The sequence below is a fragment of the Pelecanus crispus genome, chromosome 13, assembly GCF_030463565.1.
Source record: "Pelecanus crispus isolate bPelCri1 chromosome 13, bPelCri1.pri, whole genome shotgun sequence".
NCBI classification, from domain to species: Eukaryota; Metazoa; Chordata; class Aves; order Pelecaniformes; family Pelecanidae; genus Pelecanus; species Pelecanus crispus.
In genome coordinates, this window is record NC_134655.1 from 22169016 (window position 1) to 22190386 (window position 21371).

The 21371-nt window shown below is 37.5% G+C and overlaps 1 protein-coding gene across 2 annotated transcripts in view; it reads right to left on the reverse strand.

Moving 5' to 3' along the window:
• Positions 1–2972: 2972 nt before the first annotated feature.
• ZNF711 (zinc finger protein 711) overlaps positions 2973–21371 on the reverse strand; it is a 29581-nt gene continuing 11182 nt past the window's right edge. Inside the window, exons 2-9 of one of the 2 annotated variants that reach the window (XM_075720612.1) lie at positions 19535–19639; positions 18002–18532; positions 11041–11199; positions 8063–8209; positions 7327–7464; positions 5864–5911; positions 5250–5285; positions 2973–4679 (exon numbers count right to left, since the gene is read on the reverse strand). In XM_075720612.1, the coding sequence (XP_075576727.1) occupies positions 3502–4679; positions 5250–5285; positions 5864–5911; positions 7327–7464; positions 8063–8209; positions 11041–11199; positions 18002–18532; positions 19535–19613 (2316 nt within the window). In that variant the 5' untranslated portion in view covers positions 19614–19639 and the 3' untranslated portion in view covers positions 2973–3501. Of the gene's footprint in view, positions 4680–5141; positions 5286–5863; positions 5912–7326; positions 7465–8062; positions 8210–11040; positions 11200–18001; positions 18533–19534; positions 19640–21371 lie in introns of both variants that reach the window. The other variant, XM_075720611.1, reaches the window with a different exon arrangement.

The window sequence follows — 21371 nt, forward strand, 5'->3', positions numbered from 1 at the left end:
TCTGACAGCTCAGTTTCTCCACCTAGCCATCGCAAAAAGCAGGGCTCGCACACAGACCGTACCAGCCTGCACCTGCTTCAAGTCCTACACACCTTCCCGTGCTTGCACCTTAGCTGCTGATAACCAACTACAGCTGCCCTTTTTCCAACCGCTATTCCCTCCCTCACATCTTGAAAAACACGCTCCTCACAGATTTTAATGTTCCAAAAGGTATGACATTTTTTTCCTAATTAAAAAGCAATCTCATTAGGTGGACTTACGGACTGTTAAACCTCAGCACCGATTTCAACTTCTGTAATACAAAGTTACAGAACTTAATCATTCTATAATATAATGATGAAGCTGTAAATGAATTAAACTTCTATCCAGCATCCACCATATACTTTCTGCTATCATTAAATACGTTAAAACAACTTTTGTGCCCTTTACAGTATGGAGTTTTAGGGTAAGAAAGAAGCAGGTGCAGTAGAACATCTAGGCAACAAAACTGATGCCCCACAGTGTACTTAAGAACAGTCGATACCACTCACCGACTCTGAACCACACAACCAAACTAAACAACAATCTTACACTGAACAACTGTTCATCGCAGAAAGAATTAACCCGCATACGTGACTTCAAACTATCAGAGAGGTAAAGGTCAAAGCCTCTCCCTGCACTCCTTGGAAGAGACACTACTGTTATCCTCAAACATACACTGCAAACGTTAATACAGTTCACCAGTAAATACCAAGTATGAATAATAAAAGGTATCAAAACATGATCTGCATGCAATGCTTAAAAGCATTATGCCCAGATTTCATACCGCTGTCTAAGAAGTTCAATTTCTGTCATTTCCAGCCCCCACGTCCTGTTCTGTAGCCCATGAACCGTGACGGCCTCTTAGGCAACGCGGGATTAAGCCTTTCCACAAAGCTGGCTATAGAAAATGTTTAAAATACTCAAGTACCTGATTATTCCGTCCATCTGTAAGGTGGAAAAATGAGCCAGCACGGATGTGTGCTTTGTCACAGAGTCAGAATGATCATCTTCAGTCTGCTACGAAGAAACTGCTTCAGTCTATGTATTCAACATAACGTTCAGGAATAAAGCATTAAAATTGTCCAAAACCCCCAACTTTCATCGCTAAGATTTTTTTGAATGCTACGGCCGCCTCCTCTGACTGCTGGGTATGCAAAAAAAAAAAAGTCATATAAACAAAAAACAGATGAACAGATGAATAGGTTCATGTCTGCATCGTTTCTGGTTTTCAGTACAAAACCTACGAGTTCACTGGCTAAAAGCCCGTTGGAAATCCTTGATGAAGAGTTCATTTAATACCGCACTCTCTTCTTAAAGTTTTTAATCTATTACTGATGTCATAATTCAAGTATTCTAAAAAGAGAGGGAAATTATGATAGCAGTATTTTTAGTATTTCATTTTGCAAGCTGTTCTTATGACACAGATAAAAAGACAAAACCTACCTGGCTTTTCCCAAAATACGTGAGAGGTTTTATGTTCGCTTTACTTAAAGGAAAAAATTTCAAAGGAATGTCAGTATCACATCTGATAATTATTTTAGAAATAAGCACAAATACATTACCTGTAACTTTAAAGGGTTAGTCAAACAAAACCCCAATACTCTCCCCTCAACAGTCTGATAAATATACCTCGAGTCACCTGTTTACTTGAAATGTTATTACATATTAATTAGCAAATAATGCAATTAAAAATCTTAGGCAAAGTTACACAGAATGAGACTTTCCTAAACACCATAAATGAAAAGCAAACTCCAAAAAATTTGGAGTGCAAGAGATGCGTTTTATTGTATGCCCGTTACGATGAGTAACACATTTAGAAATAATAATCCCACATAACAGTGACAATCTTATTTTACAGCGTGTACATCATTTTTTACAGCCACATAAAACACGTATTTTTCTAAGAGATTTCCCAAATTTAACTTTCTGAAGTTTAGAAATATAAAAAAAATTTATTCTCAAGGAACTGATTCTCATCTGGTGCAAAACCAAAATATGAACAGTATCTGAAACACAAAGCCACAATATAGCATGAAGTTACAATTTATCATGTGAACAGCTGTGTGCAAACATGAAGCAACTAAAAAAGTAAAAAATACACATTATATGCATAACATTTATGAACAGGTTTTTCATTAAATAGCCCTAGACCAGCTTGTTATATTAAGCGCCATTTGATTTGCAGCATGCTAACACAAAGCATTGTTTAAAAGGATGCATATTTTAAATGTATACACTGTAAACTGAAGATCCACCTCCAAACTCTAGTGGCAGCATATTTTTCTGGTTAAATACTGCATATATACTTTCTTACAGATTGAAAATGCATGTTTATAGTATGGTATAGATTATTTTAAAGAACTGATTAAAAGGTGCAATTTGACGTCTATATTGAAAATTTCATATTAGGAGGTAGGACAATAATAGTCATACCTGTGAAGATCACTGCCCTAAAGAACTTCTAAGTACTCTGAATTTTAATTGAAAAAAAAAAAAACCCGCTACATTTTTCAACTTTGTTTTTAATAGTCTTTTTAGAGAAGATTTTAAAGTAGCGAGAAAAAAAATTAGTGTTGAGTCACAACACTAGGAACTGCATCCATTTTATCCTTAAAAAAAAAAAGGGTCAAATTCAAAGTTAATTTTGTTATATGTGCCATACTGAACAACATTCAACTGTAGTTTCAGATAAAAAAAGGGAAATTATATACATACACATCTTTAACCCTAGCACCAGAACACCACCTTTGAGATCATAACATAATGCTATATTTTAAACATCATATCCTGCAATAAAATAGGTTAGCAGCTTTGAAAACCATTGAAAAATTACTTGTTGGACCTAAACTAATGAAGGAAACGAAAAAGTTTCCCAATGAAATGTTTAAAACAAAACAAAACAAAACAAAACAACAGAACAACAAAAAAGGGACACCACCCCCCCCCCCCCCCCCCAATTTGACCAGTTCTGGAATTTAATTTCCAGGTACAATTTAAAAACGGTATGCTCAAGTGACTGACTAATACTCTCCTTTCAAAACTGCACAAGAAGTTAGACTCCGTTGCCTTTGCAAACAATTTGTAAATAACCCCACCATATATCTGAACTGTTTTCATATTGGAGACAAATGCTGTTACTGACAAAATGGATAACACAATCATCTTCGTTTCGTCCTCCATAGCTTAACGACGTGTAATACTATTATTTTGAAGACATTCATCCATCTTTCTGCAAATTTAAGACATTCATCCATCCTTCTGCATTCTATAGTGCTCTTTAGGTTCTGATAAGCAACAATCATAGGGCTATGAGATCCCCTGTCAACCCTAATACTTTTAAGACTTTTAATACAAAGAATGTAAAGTTATGATTTAATATCAAGCTTTGAAACCAGGAGAAACAGTTCATGAGATTTTTTTTTTTTTTTCCCCAATTGGCATATCACAGTTTCTAAATTGCTTCCTTCTGGAGATCATATATTACATTATGGCCTCTTTGTGGTGCCTCATTATATGCTGATTTTTTTCGGATGGTCTACGGAATCCCTTTTTGCAATACTCACACCTATGTGGATAGTCTTTCGTGTGTATTGATATTACATGCCGTTTAAAGCCTGACGCATCCGTAGTGCTATATTCACAATACTGGCATTGATAAACTTTTCTTCCGCTGTGGGTCTTCATGTGCTTCTTAAGTTCATTTTGCTGCCTAAATCCTCTTTTACATCTTTTGCATTTAAAAGGCAGGTCCTTGGTGTGAACTGAGAGGATATGCCCACTAAGTACAAAAGGATCTGATGTTTTAAAGTCACAGTGTCTACACTGATGTATCTTTTTACCTTTATGGGTTTCGCTATGCTTTTTGAGCTCAGATGGACGATGGAAGCCTTTTTCACATACCTCGCATTTGTGGGGAAAATCCTTCGTGTGAACTGAAATAATGTGTCGCTTCAGGTCACTCGAATTGGTGCTCTTATGGTCACAATGCGGACACTGATGAGTCTTATGCCCTTGGAATAATTCTGTGTGCTGCTGCAGTTCTTTCTCGTCTGTAAACGCCTGGGGACAGTGCTCGCATTTAAATGGCAAATCGGTCCCGTGTTTGGTTTTGATGTGAGTTTTCAGATTGGACTGATCAGCACACCTGAAGACACAGTGCTGACACTGGTATGGCTTTTCCCCAGTGTGGGTCCTCATATGCTTTTTCAGCTCTGACGGATGACGGAATCCTTTCCCACACTCCACACACACGTGAGGGAAGTTCTTACTGTGAACTGCAAGCAGATGCCTATTGAGCAGTCCCTGCTCTGCAGTTTCATAGTCACAATATTTGCACTTGTGTAGCTTAGGCTCCTTGTCCCTCAGTATTAGTTTATTAGAACTCAACGGGCTTGCTTCTCTGTATCTTCTTGTATATTCTGTAAACTCATGGGTTTTATCAACTTTATTTATAAGTTTATGGCTTTCCAGATGATTGTGGAAACTTACTTTTTTGTTAGTTGTAAAGTCACAGTCTGTACACTGGTATTTCTTCTTAATCATATGATCTGGATGATTCTTCATATGCCTTTTCAAGAATCCTCTGGATTTAAATTTTTTCCCACAAATATGACAAGGGTAAACTGTTAAGGGCTGTCCATCAGGACCTATTATAACAGCTGTTTTTAAACAAACAAAAACAAGTTATGAAGGAAACAAATTTACTGATTAAGAAGTTCTAAATCAGCCAACTGCTGTTCAGATTCATGCACTTACACTTGCAGCAGAGAATGGTTCAGTAGTTTAAAAACAACCAATCCACAGCACCTATAGTTTATATAGTTTTGTTTTAGAAACTGCTCAAACAGATCAGTAATATCATATGTGCAGTGAATACATCCATGATTACTTCTTAATAGCTTGCAAAATTCAAATGAATTGCATCAGCCCTAAGCGAACTGACTTTGAACAGCAAAAATTATTACATTTTCTATGCACAGAATTGGAGGGGGGAAGGACACAGGAAATACGCAAATCATCATTTGTATCTCTCAATTCTGCATCAGCTTAAAAACAAAAAAAGAAATAGTACAGGAGTAAGTGCCACTCCATGACAATACGCATAACCATACAGTGTTTACCTGTTTGCCATTGCCTGGCCTCTCCTCTCCTCCTTTTCTTGGTTTTTTGTTTTAGCACTCTATTAGTGCTAATGCTATCACAAATCTGCAGGTATTGTGTTGCATTACCGTTTTTGTTTTCTAATCGTGTATCCAAGTTATTTCCTAGAAACAGAAATTAGACACCATAAAAAACCTTAAACCAAACTTTTTTCTTTGGGACTGATGACTGGAATTGCACAGCATGTCTACTTCTTTTAAAAAATATATTGCCCATTCCTCTACAACGAACATATATGAGAAAGAAGAGTGCCAATATAAAGCACTATCTATCTTTGCTGGTAAAAGTCAAGAATATAATTGTTTAAACATTGATTAATTTTCCCATATATTCCCTGACTTCCTGTATTTCTCAAGACATTCATCTCCTGTGAGTTATGCTGGCTGTTATTTAACTTGGGTTTACTTCTTAACGACTGCATTATCTCTTTTGTGACTACAAAACTGTATTAAAAAACCTGGCAGATCCTCCCAACTTCCCCACCCACTCTGAAGGCCTACAACGTATCTAGAATTCTTTTCATTTCTACATAGTAGAGAGAGACTGTGGAGTCCTTCAATATCTACTTTATGGGTAGTTTTTTGCATTCACTGATTAGGAGAACTGACACAGAAATGTATATATTTTCAAAGACAGCAAGTTAAGTTTTAATGCTGTACCAAGAACAGTTACATGCTCTTACCTGCCGCTTGACCATCTTCGTATCTTCTGGGTAGCCTTCTTTCATCTCCTGCAGAAAATGGCATTTTAGTCATTATAAATTAAAATTCTTTTTAAAGACAATGACTTTGAAAGTCTGATAATGACAGAAAACTAACTTAGCTAATAAGTAACAGCTTAACTCTATCCGAACTGAGATGTGCAGTTCACAATCAGTTCAGTATTTTGTAATTATGAGCCCTGGGAAATAAAATCACATCTTTGTGAACGGTTAATATCCACTAAAGCTGTGTTTACATGCTTACCATGCTGACTGTCTTTCCTGCTTTTCATAGTTAATATGCTTGTTTCTGCAAACTTTTAACCTCACATATAACCTCAGATACCAATCCAGAAACGAGGTTATCTGAAATCCACAATTTGTTCTTGAGATCGAAGTACTTTATCTTTGTGGAGTAGAACTAGGCAGATAAGAAGACTTGGACCTTATCAGCCGCTCAGCACTCATCTATATGAGGCACTACAAAGTTCTGGGAGACGGAGAAGTAATACCTTAAGAGTGTATTCCTCATTTGGGACTGAAAGTGTTTACTGCTATGTGCCAAGGCTCTGTGGTTCTAAACCACTTTACCAGCCCACTGCTGTGCTCAGAAATACTACATCAATGAATTTTAACTGACTTGCTTACTTAATTATAACATAAACCATGGGTGACCTGATATCCTCTTAATATACATTTAACATGCCAAAATCCGAGAAAAGAATATGAAATAAGAGAATATTCAGAATTCGCAATATATCCTGGTAAGACACTTCTACTATTTGAAGCACGGCTGCAGAGAACAAATTACAGTTTTTCTTTTTTTTTCTAACCTGAAGGACTAACAGGCTTAAAACAGGTATATAAACTGAAATTATTAGGAACATATTTACTCCTACTATTCCCTTTTTGAAGTTATTTCCCCTTTCTTCTAGCTACTGAAAAAGACTTAAGACTATTCTTGTTTTTGTAAGATCTTCAACAGCCAACTTAAACAACCATTAAAAACGACGCATTCTGTACATGTGAGCTGGAACCAAGAACAGTATAAACATTCTCTTAGCAGCCTTCCTTTCTACTTCATAAAACTCAACATAGAGCAATCCATTCAATATATGTAAGACAATCAACTACTAAAGTAGTCTGTAACTGCTTGACAGGCCAGCATTGGAAAAAAACCACCGATGTAGAAATGGAATTATTTTCTTTATACTGAACTGCAAACTAAGGACCTTAGGTGTAAAAGGTCACAAATGAGGTCAAAATAATTTTTCACATAATTTAATCAACTCCGCTAACTGACACTGCTAAAAGGTCAGAAGGAGCTGTTTCAAACCCCTAGGGGAAGGTGAGAGATTATCACACGTGCACAGAGATTCTGTGAAGCTAGATTAGGGAGAAAACAACGGAAGGGCTTTTCAGAAAATAAGCATACAGATTCCTACCGTAAGCAGCAGCCCAAGCAACAGGGACAAAAGTTTTATTCACGCCAGAGTCTTCTAGCTGTGTGTCTGGAAGTGATGTAGCTTCTTCTTCACCTACAATAACTTCCATATAAACTTCATCTGCTATTTCAGCACAGCCTGGATGAAAGGAGAAGAATAAATCTTTAATTTTATTCTGCGCATCCTAAATTTTCCTTCATTTAATTTGCTCTCACTCTGATACCCGTTATAAATTACTTTTCTTCCTCTGGCATTTAGAACCACCCCTTCCCTTAGGGGATCATTGTTTATTCAGACATTCCTTGAAGAGAGAAAACACTTATCAATAAATATAAACCCAAAATAAATACCAACATAAATTCAAATATACAAACGTATAAACTTGTAACTGATGACATTTATTTGCCACTTTGCCAGAAAGCTGTTTAAACAAGGCAATTCACAGTAGGAAAACAGAAAAATGAGAAATTTGACTAACCTCATTAACTTCATCCATGGACATGTTAAATTTAATATAAATAATGAAATGATTGCAAACAGTATGCACAAAGTGCATTTATCCACATCACTTTAAAATAATTACAGCCTGCTCTTTATTTTTAGGGAAGATGAGCTTAGTTTTCTACTACTTCACGCTGAAGAATCCTTCAGAAAAATTAAAAAAGTCCTTGAGAATGATGTTTATATTGTTGTACAAAACAGCATGAGAAACAAAAATGTTTCTTATTATGCTTACTAATATCTTCATCTTCCTGAGAAGAGTCCTTAACAGCCATGTAAACCATTTTTTCTCGCTGCATTCTACCAACACCTCCTTGTTCAATTACTCCAGCTACAGAATGTCCATTGTGAAAGTCACTCTCTGTGACAATTTCTGTCCCACCTTTAACAAAAAGAAGTTAAACACATTAAGTAAACATCAAAAAAGCCACTGTTAAGATTAATTCCAGATTTAAGGTTGGGGTTTTTTTTCTTATTTACAACAAAGCTATTTCATAAAACTCCAATTAAATGTTTTGACATCCTTGTCTGTCATAAAATCATGCAGATTTGATACTCTGGGGCAGATAAGGAAAAAGTTCTCTCAGTGTCTCCTGATAACTTCAAGAGTGAACCACCACTACCCAAGAAGGATCAAGAGCCTTTTATGCATGCTGGACGTGAAGTCAGGTATGACTGGAAACATACACTTGCCCGTGCCCACCAAAAAAAATGACTGTAGTTCTAATCTTGTCACGAACAGCCTTTAAATTCTCTCTTGAGATGGGAACCGCTAATTCATCTCTCTTTCTCTCCCCAAATCCTATTTACTCACTTTGCAAAAACGGATTCTCAGATAGCTTTTCCTACAAAGATTCTAATACCTATGTCCCAGGCTCGTTACAGGGGATCGAGCAGTAACTTACACTGGGGTCACACTTCTCAAACCATGAGAGAGCAACTGTTACTGCCAATTATTTCAACAACGAGAACACTACCTAGAGACACAGACTAGCAGGGATGTAAGGTGCTGCGCTGAATCCCTGGAGACATCTCAATCTGAAGGGTAAAAGGCGGAAAGAAGGAAATGAGAACTGCCCACATGGTCCCACTCTGGGTGACTAAACAAGCTCTGGCCCACTGACTTGGTTGAACAGAAGCAAAAGGACAAGTTCCAACCTGGAACTTGATACTGATGCTTGAGTCAGAGAGAAGTGGCAGATAAATACTGATGCTTAGTCTTCCATGCATCTCTGGGACTGAACAGTGAGCAGAGAAGGTGCAGATTATGACAGAACAAGTTAACACCTGGTATACCAAGAGTCCTTGTTTGCTACTACAAACAGTCCTGATGGAAAATGCTCACCTAGGTGGCTGAGACCAAATCAAATACATTGATCCATCATTCCCTGTGTTTTGTAAATGGGAGGCTTTGCCAAACATCCTTGCCACCCAAACCCATTTTTGTAATTTTTGCCAAAGGTGGCTTTGCCGGTACATTTATCCAAGTAACTGGACTGCAATGCAAATGGATGACACGTAAGAACAGCCCTCCACCCCACCCCCATGTACAAAAAGATCGAGAGAGTACTGCTAACGGGTAAACTTGAATCTTGGATATTCTTTGTGAAGACTGTCACCTCAGTGTCTGTATTCCTTAATGCTGAGCAGCAAATGCACATTATCAACACAATCAGCTCTTTCCAAGGGGAAGTACTCACCAGTAATGAACGGGGTAATTTGCCAGGACTACCTCCTGGCTATATCAGAAGCACTGAGAGTAGCTCATGAGAACATCCCTGCTGTAAATTAGTTTTCAGCCATAAGAGATTCCGATTCTTCCTGCTGCTGCACTGGCAGTCTGTCCCTCAAGACTGACAACCTATCCCCAGAGGAAGAAATCGTATTTCAAGAACAGGGCCTGGCAATTCATGTAGGAACTGGCAGATGAAACAGATGTCACAATAGATAAGGGATGTTAAGATGCTGCTTCTCTAGATCCTTTCCCCATGGTCTTCACAACCTCTTTCTCATACTTGAAAGGAATTAAGGATCAAATACTGAAAACCCCAGGGCCCTACAGAAATACTGACTAGCCTTCAGCTGAATCCCACACTGTCTATTCCAAACAGGACAGTAAAATACGTTAAGCTACTCTAGCAACCTTATGAAGGACTTGATTAACAGGCTCCAAAATTTACACTGTATCATGCTGCAAAAGATACTGAGCAACTCATAAGACAGTCTTAACTAATTCTGAACCTACCCTGAGAGACAGAGAAAACCAAACGCAACTGCCCTCTTAGCTAGCAGTCTGATCATCCCTGGAACAATCTTTTTCTGCCATTAATTTAAGCTGAAAAGATTATTTGCTCCTCAGAGAAGAAAAATAAAAGGCATCATACTGCCAAAAATTTCCTGAAGCAGCAATTCATGCTACTTGAAAAATAGCACCAGGATTGGTACTAATTGGAGGACTTTGTTGATCTAATCCACAGTTCTGTCTAAAGTTTGGGATTTTCACAGCACAGCCAGGCCAATGCCACCAGTCTATGGGAGATGATTGCCCTCCTCCACTCCAGGAAGAACAGAGTCAGGCTGACGTGCCCTGTGAACGGCTCTGGGGCTCCTGGCCAGACACCAGGACCTAAACGCAAAGGGTAAGTGGAACGAGCCAGAGGCTTCAGCTCTGAGAACAACTGCAGGGGGGACTCTGCTTTTACAAGTTACGAAGAACAGGACATGGGTGAGCTGTACGTCCACTTGCAAAGCACCTGCAAGTGCTGGATCTATCCTTTGCAAAAGAGAACTGCAAGGCATTTTTGAGTTTCTTAGTTAGGTTTGGAAATGACTGTATGCCTAAAGCCCCAGCAGTCTTCCCCTCTCTCTGCGTCAAGGCCACCAAAGACTGTTCAGGGACGGGAATCCACTCTAGAGGCTTTTCGGTGCTGACATGCAGTCTTGCAATGTCAGAGAAAAGCAGCAGCTGAAAACAGCTGCAGGCACCCAGACGCTTCTACATTTGGGCTTCGGCTGCCTGAAAATAAATGTTGCTAATGAAAAAAGAACTTAGACTAATACACACCCGGTATTTACCCCATATGGGCAGCCTCCACAAATGTCACGTTCTACAAAACATTCCAGTCAGTGGATTACATGAAATTAAGAACAACAAACAAAAAGACCCTGAAATACTTCATACTATTGGAAGAATACGTGGAATTTAAAAGGTACCTATTTCGACATCATCTTCAGCTTCAGCTTTAAATATGTACACTTTGATAACTTCTGAACCAAAACCGTCATCTTTAGCAACATCATCATTTGTCACCTCGGTACTGATTTTCAAGGGAGTGCTTCCTATATGGTCCAATTTTTCTCCAACATCATCCACTGTAAAGATAAGAGAATAATAATGAGGCTCAAACACATTTTTTAAACGTCAAAGTAATCAGTAGCATGATTTTGTCCACTGTTATCCCCATGCATAGTAAAGGTTTGTACTCATAAATGGCCTTTACAAAACAGTTCATCCAAGATACTTAGATGCCAAAAGTTCAGTACTCATTTTATTGCAACTCAGGAAACACAGCAAGCATTACAGAATGAAGAACACAAGAGGGAGCCTGTCATCAAAGAGAATGTGGCAATTGGTTACGTCTGAAACTACTACACTTAGAAAGCAAAAATGCGTAAGTAAAATCAAACATCTATCCAAAAATGTTAAAAATTAATCCAGAATTGCCTCTTACAGTCTAAGAGTCCCAAAACGTTTCACTACTCTAAGATACTGGTGACTAAAAGTTAGTAGCTGAAACCCTTACGAAGAGTGATGACTCTGAATATATTCCCAGTGACAGAAATATGCACCAAAAATTTGACTGCATCTTCACCCGAAAAGAAATTATGATTTTATCCACTTTATCACTTGAAAACATATAAATTAATGAAGATTACTGTATAATATATGGCTGCCTAAAAGATGCAGTGAAAATAAATCTGAATACTACTATGTGAAATTGACTTCTCATTCTTTACGTATGCAACTTAATCACTCTGATTATTTGGTCTATATATTCAAAACACGGATTTTTTTATACAACAAAAATTACATTCAAACTATCAGAAGTGTAGAACTAACACTATTTTGGTAAAAAGGGCATTCACGTCGATATGCATATATATACCCCAAATTGCCACTACGGAGGCCACTGAACTATGCGTCTTTCTGACGTACATATTGCCAATGCACTTCTCCCAGTGGGTAAAATTAGCTCCTGTGCAGATGGCCAACACAAAACCTGCAACGCTTAACACCCGCTCAAGTCCTCTGAATAGAGAACAATCCCACGAAATGTAAACAAAACCTGAGGTTAATGCATGTCAGGGAAGTTGTGATTTATTGCATTAACTTTACGTAACGTTAAAATATGTGCATCGTAAGTTAAAAAAAATAAAATCATTAATATTAAAGCGACAGTAGTGTTTCATGACCAAGAAGAGAGTCTACTCAGCGTGGACACTGAGGGCTCGGAGGCAAGGCTGGCTTACCTCGGGATGGCTGCAGTGGGTCCCAATCCCCCTCAGTCTCCCACCCCCAGTGCCGCGATGACTGCTCTTTGAGAGCTGCTTTCAACTACCTCAGGCTACAGCCTGCCGTGCCGAGCCAGGCTGGAGTTACTTGCAGCTCTTCTTAATGCTCCAGGCAGTCATGCGAGGTGGCTCGGAACCTGCCAGGACAGGAGCAGATGCCTTTCCTCCAGCACGGCAGGAATCCACCACAGCAACCCCCAACTAAGCTCTTCCCACTCACGGACAGGATTCCACGGAAACACCTATCCAACTAACACCAGTTTTCATCCCCACATGAGGAACCTATTTCTATTTCACAAATCTTGGGCTGCATCAAAAAAGTATAGAAGTTATTGAGGACAGAACTAGATATAATGTAGGTAAGGACACAGTATTTGATTTCATTTTAGAACCTCTGAAAATTATGTATTTTGTTGAAAATTGAACAGAAAACATTAACAAAATGCTATGCTTTAGCCGTTTCTTTTTGTAACTAAGAGATTAATTGCACTGCTGAAAAAAATTAAAATTTCCTCAGGAAAAGTTTTTTTTTTTTTTTAAATTAAAAAGATTCTAAACATCCATAAAAATCGATGCCAGCAACATCAACACCTCATTCTGTTAAAATCTGACGTGTACTGCATGGCATTCACGTTACCTTGCAGGACAACGAGAACGGTAAGAGTATGAACACCACAGACAAGAAAGCCACAACAGAGAACTTGACATATTCCTTTGACACTTAAGTTTACCAGCATCAGGTTATTCGTACATCTCTATATCCAGTATGGGAGTGCTACTGCATCTGCTGACTGAGATTTTTTATGCTGCCAGAATGGTGTTATTACAAGAGAGGATCATGCATCCTCTGCTAACAGGGAAAAGGGAAGATGCTAAAAGATACTTATCTTGGAAAAAGTATTGCCAGGTATCTACTATGTTTGAATTTATTAGAGACCATGTTCTTTTCTGCATGGCGTTTAACACGTATAAAAGTTTCTAATGCAAATTCTTCAAAATGATACCCATACATTTAATTTTAGTACAATGAACACTTCTACTGCATGTATGAGCCTCTGAAGGACTGGAGGTAACTAACAGGACAAGGCAGGAGTATTTATAGATACAGCTGTATGACTAGACATGCTGCCAAAACGCAGAAAGAGTATTTAAAGGCTGGGTGGAAGAAATCACTCATTGTAAGCTGTTACTGTAATTTTAGAATTGGTAGGTGGTAGTAACATTGTTTTCAAATCTGCAACTTGAGCAACATCAACTTTTTCTAAACTCACAAATTTTATAAACGTAACGCATTATCAGCTTAACATAGAAAGTTAAGTATTTCAGTACCAGAAGGTTATTTAAAAACAGCAACTTCCTACTGAACAGTGGAGCAATCACATATATGTGGTAAGAAGTTTATGGCAAAAATTTCCAACTAACTACTATTGGGTGACAATGACTGTAACACCACTATGTATCTGGTGAAATAACGTGAGAAAAAAAACCACACAATTTTAGATAGTTGCCTTACCGGGACATCAATGGCAATACAACAAAGATTACATAAAGGAAAAAAAAAAAAAAGAGGAATTTTTCAATTTTTATAAGAATAAATATTTTCAGCCAAAAATATAAAGTAAAATACACGAATACAGCATGTACGCTCACATGCTGTGTTTCACCATTTCAAGTAAAGCCCCCAAAATCTTCAGTATCCTTTAAAAAATGGGGAGCCCTGTCTTAGAGGGGCAAACTTACAACATTATTTTTAAAATTAGTGGTTACCCCCACACCACCAACCATCCTGTGTATTTTCAAAGATCTTCAGTCTCTACAATTCAAGCTAAAGTAATGAAAACATATCAGGAAGGCTGTGTATCCAGGGCCTCTGGAATCACTTTTCTAAAAAAGCAAAAGTGTAATATAACAAAATTTGAAAAATATAAACTGGACTGAGAAAATGATACTGATATAGGCTGTCATTTGTAAGATGTTGCCTTTTGTTTCAAATACCTCAACAACAAAAGACACCGAATCAGCAACTGCTATTGCTTAAATCGCTGTCTTATATGAAGTAAATTTCCTGGTTTCAACCTATTTTTCAAACACATTTAGATAAGGGGAAAACAATCGACACAGCAGGACGTGTAATCTTTGTCAAGTTCCAAAATATTAGGACTTTTTTGAAAAACAGATGGTGAAAATATTCTACTGTCTAAGTAACATGACTTCAATCACAGACTGCTAACCCATCAGTGCTAAATTATCTGATGACTTTTCCCAGTGATAGTTCTCAGGAACAGGGATGCTTACTTTATGTCAACGGAATATGAAAGTGTCTTCCAGATCTGACTCATCCACCAGAAGCACTACATATTATTATCTCGTCACTTAAAATTAACTGAAAAAACACAACAGAGAACCTTTATAAATATATGCTGAATCCTCCTGAATAAACAAGGCTTAAAGGAAAACTCAGCACGCTTCCAGTTTTAAACTTACCTTACTTCGCTGTTTTCAGGTGTGTGATGTCCAGATTCACCGTGGATTGCCAGCTCCCAATTCATGTGATGCCTCAGCATGCACTATGCTGGTGATATCACACCCACCATAGGAGCCCATAGGGATAACATGAGGGCAAGATAAGTCCCGTGGTTTTACATATGTTTCTAATGTCCGATATCCTTATTTTACATCCCATAGGTTACAATATAGGAGTATTAATATTAAAATGTTTAGCAGATTACGAACACTGTATTGTAATACACTAAAAAGGAGGTGGTGGTGGAACAGTACCTTACCCCTAAGGCCAGCTCCAGTGTTGTTCTTTGGTGGGTATGAGGTCACCAACATAGTGCATGCAGGGCCAACACACGGATCGGGAGCTGGCAATCCGCTGTGGGTCTGAATATCGCAAACCTGAAAAACAAAAAAGGGTACGCTTTAAGCTACACGTGTGCTAACTCCCCCCTGGCAAAGTGGGATGTACATAATTCTCCCATCTCGGTATGAGACGGATGGGTGCACGATCACACCATAAGCATTCATTTTGTATTCATTTCCTTTTTAACAAGGCCCTTTTAAACAGGTATTCTGGAGATTTAAAACAAGGGATCACGCGCATCCCGTGGCACGCGTTGTGAACGTATCAAAAAAAAGATTTTTCAGTCTTATGCTTGTATGGCTGATTTTAAAAAGCTGAATTCATCTGCACGGAGACAGCAGAGTGGTGATAATTAATCTTCTAGTGAAAATTTCCAATTACAAAATCATATGCAGCTAGTTTACAGAGCTATCAAGACAAACTTACTATTTTCCAAATAGTATTTACACAAAAATATAATTACCAATAGCATATAGAATATCTACATGGGAATGTTGTCTTAAAATGGTAAAAAAATCACCTTTCAGTATATGTAACTCTCAACAAAACAGTAAGTTAGAATTCCACTCAGCACCGCTTCACACCCTAAAATGCAGCATTTTGGGAAGTTCCCAAATGTGTTCCACAGAACACCTGGTGGTATTCCCTGAGGGCATATCTGTAGTTTTATGTAAAGTCCCTCCTTTTTAGAGGCTAAATATCATTAAAAGGCAGCTAAGAAGTATTTCAAGATTCTTTAAAACTATCACTTTGATGTGATTTACATTATAAAAAAGTTCAACAGTCCTATATGCACACCCCAAAAGAAAGAGCTTAAAATTAACCTTCTACAACATTTACTGAACATTCATTTGACAATTTAAAAAATATAAGTAAATATAAAGGGTTTTAAACTGCTTGATAAACCGAGTCATTTACCTACCCTATACAACAGATTATCCTCATAAACATAAGAAATTCAAGGCTAATTTTAAAAACTCAGAAAATTAAAAACTGCGTAAGATTGATTCATTTTTGCTGACAAAATATCAATAGCAGATACTTTGTTGGCATACCCACCATAATACAGCCTCAAAACTTTAGCAGAGGTAAGAGACTGCCTTAATTTATCTAAAAAATGATTACTTAAAAACAAAATTCTAGATTAATAATGTCACTTCCAACTGTGATTATTTAGGCATATAATGATTTTTTATATATATATATATATATATAAAAATCTAATTTGTTTAAACCTAAGTCTCAAACTGGCTTTGTAACATTGTAAAAGCCATCGGGAGGCTTGAGAACACCCAACAAAACTATAAATGTATCAGACACAGCTGGGGTCATCAGGTAACTCTTACTGAAAGTTTAAGATGTGCTGGTCTAAGTGCAGTGATCACCATTATCAATCACACTTATCTATCTCAGAAGGAATTCCAAAGATGACTTTACTTACAATTACAAAGGTGCAGTTGGAACTACCGCAGTTACAGAATACAACTCATCGTAAGTACTCTGTCAGAAAGGAGGAATTTTTTCAGTGAAACAACTGACTGTAAAAATGGTGTTCCTTTATTTACAAACACACAGGAATTTTTCTGTTGTAGGTCTAACTTGCTTTTGGACTGAAGTTTTTTTGATTCTTTTTCCAAAAACCCTTTTGGACTTCTATTAGTCAATGACATACGGCATTACAGTAACGGCAGAATTGCTGTTCATCCTACACTGAACAAAAAATAAATACCAAGAATATATTTTGCGTAAGGGACAGAAATGCTATGAAATATTGAAATCATTATAATCGCTAATCAGTCATGTCCTCCGTCTTGAAATTTTTAATGCAGCTTGCTGTGAACAGACTGACACTTTGACACACTTGGCATTGCCATTTTTTTAACATATTGCTTCTGACTAAATAAAATCTGTTTTGACCTACTCACATTTCAGTAACTAATTTGGAGAAGTAAAAAATCTAAAATGAACTATCAGACATTTTATCAAATTTGCATAACAACAAAAACTGGTATCTTGAATATAATTTAACCACTGAAGAAACGTAATATACCTAAGGTCCCTTCAGTAGCTCTCACTCAACAAGTAGTATGGGACCATACATTCTCCTCAGAGTTGAATGTTGTGTGGAAACTGAAATGGGCAGCCACCTTCCAGTGTTAAGAGAGCCAATCAATTAATGCACACAACCACTTAATGTCAAGTTCAGTCCAGAACAGCACAACATACCATAAAATGCCTATTATAATTTTTAATACAGCTAAACAAACAATATTTTGTTGACACATAAGAGCAAACTTCATGAGTGAGATATCTTAAGAATCTATTTCTTTGCTGGATTCTACTGATTAAACCCAACATGTTATTTTTACATGAATCTACATAACATGGTAATATATCTGTGTATTTAAAAAAAAAAAGTACTATACTCAAAATATGTGGAATGTTTAACTTTTCAATGTGTTATTTCTTGATTTTCAGGAATATCTAGTTTCAGAAACACAAACATACACACTCACTCACTCAACAGCATGAACGTCATTCTCTTTCTTGCTGTATCGGTGATAATGGATTTTTCATCAAGAAAACCCAAATCCAGACACCACGAATTAACTGGGCAACAGACTATTATTTGAGATTTGTGTTCCAGTACAGAATGCAGCAAGAGTCCAGCTATCCCCACTAGACCACTTCTACTTCAGATAATTTCCTGTTCATATCTACCTTTGTTTAACTTACAAGATATCATTAAGTAGTCTTCAGATGTACTCTTGCCATCATCATCATCTTCTGTTTTTATAGTCACTGTGGAGCCCGGAACAGTACCAGCTGCTTGAATGACTGCTTCAGAATCGGAGTTTGTTACAAGAACTTCTTCTGAAACCATTGTAGGCGAGTTGGCTCCTGACACAGAGTCTTGCACCACGTGCTCCAAATGTCCATCAGGACCCGTAACAAGGTCAGCCACAAAAACCTGATCGGGAACTCTAACGGTTTCTGTTATTAGATCAGAAGTCAAAACATGATCACTGGTATCTAAAGCTTCTTCGATAGCAACATCAGCTTCCAAAACAGAATCGGGAACAATTACACCTTCTGTTACAACATCAGTTTCAGTGATGATGTCAGGTCCTTGGACAACTTCAGCTGCTAAGCCATGATCAAGAGTTATTCCATCATCGGTAACAACATCAGAAACTAGGACAGCTTCGGGGACTGATACAACAATATGGTCTCCATCAATATGAGCAGTGCCAGCCATTCCAGCCACTATGAAACAATTATGAACGAGGAGAAAAGTGTTAAAATTATTCCATTAGCAATTAGTTTATCTAAGCAATGGAGTAATTGGACAGGTAAGTTAAACACAGATGGACAAATCTGTTACTTTTCAACAACCCACATTCTGCATTTCACCCGACAGACTATCCAAAGCAGTCTGTATTCTTTAAATTAAGAAAACCAAAACATGCCGCTTCTTTAATACATAATGTGGAGTTTGCCCCAAATTTAGGTTTTACAATGCTGATATGTTAAGAACTACAGGCCAGTTTGCAATTTCATCTTTAAATTTCAGTTAGAAAACATTTGATTACAGTAGCAATTTGAACCTTCACAGAATTCTTGCATGACAGTGGAAGTGTGGTAACAATAGATTAATTGCTGTTACAATAAAAGGACTCTTATCCTCTAGACTGCATAGGCCTTGATAAAAATAAATACTCATTTTTATGCAGTATTTATAATACAATTTCCAACAACTTGCCACATTGCAAGGAATGGCTAGAAACAGAAACCTGTTTTTTATTAACGCTCTTGACTGGCAGTCATATTTGCAGACTACTTTACTATACATAAAAAAGAATGCACAGTCAATTATTTTAACATACACATAAATAGCAGTTTTAATCTCAATGAATAAAACACTCGAGAAAATGGTTCCTACGCACACACACCACAAAACCATTGAACTCCAGATAACATTTTCTGTCTCATCTAAAGCACTTTGGCCCACAGACTTAACTTTTTTTTTTTTTTTTTCAGAATTACTTCAACATTTTGGAATAAGTGACTACTTCCAAGATCAGCAACCAAAGTATCCAAAGACATATTACACACCACCCTAAATTCAGAATTTTCTCAAAAAAAGTCATGCAAATAGCATTATTATGTTAATCAATGCTACATCTTGACAGCAATTATAAACATATAGCAAAAACCTGAAAAACAGTCTTGATCTTATTCATTATTTTTAATAGTTAAAATGTTTACCAAAATCCTGCATAATCATAGTGTGAGGCATTTTGGATTCTTGTGTTTGCAATCCAAGACTTCCACCACCTGGATCCATATTCAGCTAATTTCATTCACAAGTAACTGCAATAAAAGCAAAATCAGAATTTATGTTGAACAGCGTTATTGTGTTGATTAGCCTTACTGGATTAATGTGTCACACTAAGAAAACCACAGAAAAGTATTTATCCAAAACTTCAAGAAAAAAGCATGCAGTACTTCATACAATTCACTTTGCTTTATTCTTTTGTTTTTATACATTTTTGACCTATAATCCTGAAAATGTTTCCATCCATAAGTAGTCCTACAATAATCAAAAGAATTACACACGCAGGTGAAACCAAACAAGTCAGTAATCCTTGGTCAGAACTTAAAAGGTTTTTTTACGTTAAGTCTTTGGTTACTGCCTGGCCTAGAACAGTCCTGTTTATATTCTGTGGAATTTAACCAGGAAGTACTTTCTAGTTACCTTCAGCATGCAGAGGCACAGACTTCAACATTATTTCTAGCAGCGGTAAGCACAAGAACTGCCTAACTCTTCAGTTTCCCCACTGCAAACTGAACACTGAAATATCTTTGCAGTGTTATGAGACTATCTCCATAGGGTACTAGCTCACTGACCGAAAGCAAAGATCTCACCTGCAATACCGGCAGCAGCATCAGGCCATAGTAACAAAAAATGGAACACGTGTTAGTGAGCAACTGAAGCCCGTTACAGGTAACCTATCATCTAGAAGCAGGAACTCTGCCAATAAGCAAGTTAACTTTGCCTTAAACAAACTGCAGCTAACCGTCTGTAGAAGGAAGAAATACAAGTCGGACATCAACAGCGCACACGTGCTATTCCTGACTACATGCCTTACCATGCTGCCAACATATATTGGCAACTATGCCCGAAGAAGTCACCTTTGCTCGATCCCTGTCCGTATATACTCTTTAATTATCAAGAATGGTGATTATGGATGTGTGGAGCTGCATGGAAGAAGGTTGAGGGAAGGAAGTTGAGAATTGTATTGGGAGTATCAATTTTCCAGATTCTTTCACAGTCTTCTATCTATCAGACATTTCAAAACAAATTTTCACGTGCAAATTTAATCAAACATGATGTTTAATTACAGGTAAGTTTTGAAAAAGCTGCATAGTGCACTAAATTTACAAGAACAAAAGCGCCGAAGCTGATCTTCTCTTCCAGCGCCTGGGTATGAACCCCTCTATATCATTAAAAAAGTCTCGTCGAAAGGCCTGGTAGAAAACGTAATCAGCCCTCAGATTTGCATGCACAGTGCAGAACCACCCGTTGGAACAGGCAACAGCTAAGCACAAGAAAGGCCAGCTGATTTCAGCATCTCCCTTGCCATGGTACTTACTGAAGGAACGACAGTGCTCAACAGACTTCTGTGCTGACACCTCTATTCACCATTCCAGTGTCAGGATCCATATTGGTTGACATTTTATTTCAAAACTGTCAGGTTATTCTGGAAATCTCATCTTCGCACTGTCCCTTCTGTGCTGCTTCATTTCTGCTGCCAGTGAAAAGCTGGTCCTATGCAGCTATCTGCAATATCCCTCTAACAGAAAACTGATCCTTTAAAGCTTCTGATGGACCAGACCCACCAACTCTTTGTAAGCTCCTCACTGTTATCCTTCACTGTCACATCTTCAGCTTGATTTTCTTTCTTTTGTTTTTGACAACTGCTTTGTTGCTTTGGCTCTTCTAATTCCCCTTAATGCTTAGGGGCTTCTGTTTCCCGGTTTCTCTTTTGACAGACTTGCCTACCGTCCTCAATCTTTTAAAATTACACCAGTTCCTCCCTCA